Below are 5367 nucleotides of genomic sequence, written 5' to 3' on the forward strand. Positions count from 1 at the left end.
TGCAGGGGTGTGACATATCCTAGCAAAATGAATTTCTATAATTTCTTAAAAGGTATCACGCGCATGTTTCGCGCAACTGAAGAGTACGTAGTTACTAATCATATAGCATGGGATATAAGATATATTTACGTATTGATTTTCTATCTAATTTCTATCTAATTCTATCTAATTGGAGAATTAAACTACAGCAACTACTCGCAATTTTTAAATTAAACGTGTAAAGTATACATAGCAAAAAAAAAGGAATTATAAAATCACCATTGAAAAATCTAAAAGAAAATCTCAAATTAAATTTTTAAGCCACAATAAAGAGAACAAAAAAACATAAATTTTTCAACATTCCATATAGACATTTAAAAAAATATACATTAATAAATCAGTTGTTATTAACAATTTTTAAGAATCGTTAATCTGTTTAAAGTTTAAATATTATGTCGATGATTACAATTTTATTAATTAAATGTACATAAGTTAGCATATTACAATATTTAAGACAAATGTACCAGTTAGTGGACATGACTCAACTTTTAGATAAATTAAAAAAAATTTTTAATATTATGATGCGAAATGATTCCAAATAAATTTGTTTTATTAAATTTTTACAAACATCAAATTTTTTAAAATCGTACATCATTAAAAGCATTAAAAATTTTTGTCATCCATTTTGTTTTATCCAAGAATTGGATCACGTACACGAATTGGTCATTAACTAGTACATTTCCTATTATTACATTAAGCACTGCGCTTTACAAAAGGATCGAAGAGCACCATGGTTACTTTATGACTAACATACGACAGAGTAATGTCTCACTCATCGTGCTAGAAATTGGTTGTAGTATTATACAGAATTTTGTCACGTACAAATAAAGAAAAGTTTCAATTCAAATATTTATAGTGAAATAATAAACTCAAACTGAATTTGAAAAAAGAATCCTGCAATCACTCGCGTACAATTTAATATCGAAGTAAGTAAATGATGTCACAAATCATTTTAGGCTGATACTTATACAAATTATTAAAATATGGCATTTTGCAGATCATCTTTAGTTTTGTTGTTGATATTTTAGAAACAAATAATAGGCAAAATGCAAAAAAAATGGTGGCTATTCTACGCTACGGATTTTCAAACATTGATGTATCCATGTTTCACTTTTTGTCGTATTCTTGGATTATTCCCGTACAAGATTAATAATTTGACTTTTGAAACTTCAAAACCACGTTATATCTTATCAATTATTATTACTTGCATTTTATGCGTTCTCGACTTAATACTCTTGAAAAGTTTTACAAAAATGGACTTTGAGGGAGCAACTACTTCTTTTAGGAATTACTCTTTCCATATATTGATCAGTTTTTTAACAATCGTCACACTCATCATGAGCAATCCGCGAATGCGCTTACTTCAGACTATAATGGATGTTTCTTCGAGATTATCTCTGAAGTCGTACCAAAAATTATCTATATTAATCCACACTAAAGATATCTTTGGTTCTTTCTACATTATCGGCCTAATTTTTACATGTTTCTATTATATAAACTTCGATATTATAAACAAGATATTTTCAATGTATGCACATCAATTGATATTTCAGTTGGATATGTTGTACATGAACTGCGTTTGTGTATTAAAAATCTGTTTCGAGAATATTAATAACAATCTTCAACACATGCAAGAACTTATAACAAATAGTAAACCATATATCCCTACGTTTTCTTATTATAAACAAAGAAATCCTTTCTTGATAACAAAGCTTAAGATTCTGAAAAAACAATATATGATGATCAGCAACACAGTACAGAAATTGAACACGATTTTTAATGTACAACTACTTATTTCGATGATTATAACTTTTTGTCAAATCAATCTAGATCTGTATATCTATCTAATTAAGTGGCATGATGGATTAGTTATCAATTTGAATGGACAAGCTGGTAAACTGTTCTTATCAATTACAATTTTTTATATAATAAAATTGGTATTAATTGTGTGGGCCTGCGAGACTGGCAAGAATCAGGCTCAAGAGATCCGCATTACAATTCACGATGTCCTTAACAAAGCCAAAGATAAGCAAATCAAAAATGAGGTAGTAAAATGGAATTTCATGTATATATTTTTCTTATATTTTACTTCTATATATTAAATTCACTTAAGTATAGAAACGTTTATCGTCGTCAAATCTTGTATTTAATAATTTTGTCTAATATTACAGCTGCAGTCCTTCTCTTTACAAATATTACATTGCAAAAACATATTTTCCGCCAAAGGTTTCAATATGGATGCAATGTTTCTCACTACAGTGAGTAATGGATTATTTACTTTAATTAATGAAATGTGTCTTGTATAATTATTTTATTGTATAATTATTTTATTGTGCTTTTAGATGGTGGGTACCATTACCACATATATATTAATTTTTCTGCAATTCATGATTACGTCACATTCCTGCGATAAAAAATCTACAATCAATATTACGTAAATAATGTAACTCCATAAAAGAAAATAAATAAAACAAAAATTTTTTTCCATATATAAAATTTTATGTACAAATTAAAATAATAATGATTAGCTTTTTCAAAGACACAATGTAATCGGTTTATTATTAGTAACATTTGTGTCTAACAACATATATTCTATTTTGTCACTCTTCAAATATGATAGAACTTTGAAATTAATTTTTGTTCATAAATTGTATCACATTTATTAATTTCGTCAGCTAAAGAATATATTAATTTGTTCTAATCTAAATAATAATATCAATTCTAATCAATTTCGTATAATAAATCTGTATTAATATAAAATTCAATTCATTAATGAGATCTTCAATTCATTAATTGAAACCTTTTTGTCATCACAGCGATATCAAAATTTCTCAGAATACGCGCAATAAAATTTAGTAGTAACTTCGGTGTATAATATTATTTAATAATTAAAAAGATTTGCTTTATAGTATATTTTTGTAATTATATGTATAAACTTTTAAATTAGTTTTGAAAAATAAATAAACTATTGATCAAATTAAATGAATGTCTCAAACATTTTTCAAACATTAGAACTTACGGTGTGACATACACACGTGCGCAAGTAAGTACTTCAAATTAAGACTTAAATTTTCGTCGTGATAAAAATAACAGATATTTCTTAAACATACATTTTATATAATGAAAATGTACAATACCGAACCAGAAAATTGTAATTAACTGATTTGTAAGAATCATTAATCTGTAGTAATCTTTAATTAATCTTTCAAGTATCTACTATGTATTCGACACCTGTTATTTTGAGAAAATGTTAATAATGTATTATAAGCACGTTAAAGAAATTACGTATGATTACATTAAAAAGTGTGTTTTATAGATCGAAGTATACTATGGTTACTTGACAACTAACATATAATAAAGTACAGTCACTCTTCGTCGTAATAATTCTCGTAGTATCAAATAATCACTTGTGAAGTGTAGATCAGAAAAATAGATTATTCCGACTGAGACATTTGTAGTGAAAACTTAAAAATTTAAAAAAGGATCCTATATAAGCTCTCGCTTGTATTAATAATAAAAGTGAGTAGATAAATGATTAATAATCTTTAAGCTCTATATACATATATATAAAATACAGACATTTATTGTTTACTCACACACAGCATTTGACTAACCATATTCAGTACGTCATTAAAATTCCAGAAACAGAGAAACAAAATGCGAAAGATATGGTCACTATTTAACGCAACAGACTTTAAAACTTTGATGTATCCTTGTTTCATCTTTTGTCGCATTCTTGGATTATGTCCGTACAAGATTAACAATTCGACTTTTGAGACTTCAAAACCACATTATATCTTATCAATTACTTGTTTTTTATGCGTTTTCTATTTAATATTCTCGAAATACAACAAAATTTTTACTTTTTCAAAAATAAACTTTGAAACTACAATCATATCTATTGAAGCTTATGGCTTCTACATATTAATTGCTTTTTTAAGAATTGTTACATTTGTTTTGAGCAATCCGCGAATGCGCTTGCTTCAGACTTTAATGAACGTCTCTTCGAGATTGTCTCCGAAGTCATATCAAAAGTTATCCAGATTAATCCACACCAAGGATATCTTCGGTTTATTCTACGTTTTCAGTTTAATTTCTATATATTTCTACAAATTGCGCATTGATATCTTGAATATAATGCTTTCAACGTATGCAGTTCTGTCAATATTTCAAATGGATATGCTATACATAAACTGTGTTTGTGTATTAAAAGCCTGTTTCAAGGATATTAATAACAGTCTTCAACAAATGCAAGAACTCATAGTAAATAGTGGACTATGTGTTCCTATGTTTTATTACAAACTAAGGAATCCATTTTTGATAATGAAGCTTAAGATTCTCGAGAAACAACATATGATGATCAGCAATACAGTACAGATGCTAAATACGATCTTCAGTGCGCAACTACTTACTTCGATGATTATAACTTTTTGTGAAATCAGTCTAAATCTATATATCTATCTAGTCAAATGGCATAATGGGTTGGTCATCAATTTGAATGGACAAATTGATGAGTTGATCCTATTAGCTATGATTTATTACATACTGAAATTGGCATTAATTGTGTGGGCGTGCGAGACTTGCAAGAATCAAGCTCAAGAGATTCGCACTACAATTCACGACGTTCTTAACAGCACCAAAGATAAACATATCAAAGATGAGGTAATAAAAAAAAAATTTAATGTATATATTTTTCTGATAACATTTCATACATTAAATTTATTTGAGTATAGTTACGTTTATCAATCTTGCATGTATTTAATAATTTTGCGATTTAATATATTACAGCTGCAGTCCTTTTCCATGCAAATGTTACATTGCAAAAATATATTTTCCACCAAAAGTCTCAATATAGACGCAACATTTCTCGCTACAGTGAGTAATCAATCGTTTGTTTTATTTAATGAAATGTATAACTATTTTATTTTGCTTTTAGATGATGGGTACCATTACCACATATACGTTAATTTTCCTACAATTCTTGATTATATCTCATTCTTGCGATGAAAATTCTACAATCAATATTACATGAATAATGTATTCCACATAAAAGAAAATAAATAAAAAAAAATTTTATTTAATGGGAAAATTTTTCCCATATATATCTACAATTTTATATACTAATTATAATAATCCGATTAAATTTTTCAAAGTCGTAATGTAATTGATTCATTATTATTACATTATCATTTGACAACATACTCTTTCATTTTATTAACCATGAAGTACGATAGGACAAGAACTTTGAAATTAATTTTTGTCCATAAATTATATCACATCTATTAATTTCAGTTAAAAATATATTAATTTGTTCTAATTTAAATAATA

The 5367-nt window shown here is 26.8% G+C and overlaps 1 protein-coding gene across 1 annotated transcript in view; it reads left to right on the forward strand.

The window, feature by feature from the left end:
• LOC108693539 overlaps positions 1 to 5071 on the forward strand; it is a 15009-nt gene extending 9938 nt beyond the window's left edge. Inside the window, exons 5-7 of the mRNA XM_018202541.1 lie at positions 4253 to 4701; positions 4828 to 4914; positions 4976 to 5071. Coding sequence (XP_018058030.1) covers positions 4253 to 4701; positions 4828 to 4914; positions 4976 to 5071 — 632 coding nt within the window. The remainder of the gene's footprint in view (positions 1 to 4252; positions 4702 to 4827; positions 4915 to 4975) is intronic.
• Positions 5072 to 5367: the final 296 nt, after the last annotated feature.

Source organism: Atta colombica, unplaced genomic scaffold (assembly GCF_001594045.1).
Source record: "Atta colombica isolate Treedump-2 unplaced genomic scaffold, Acol1.0 scaffold92, whole genome shotgun sequence".
In the NCBI taxonomy this organism is placed as follows: domain Eukaryota; kingdom Metazoa; phylum Arthropoda; class Insecta; order Hymenoptera; family Formicidae; genus Atta; species Atta colombica.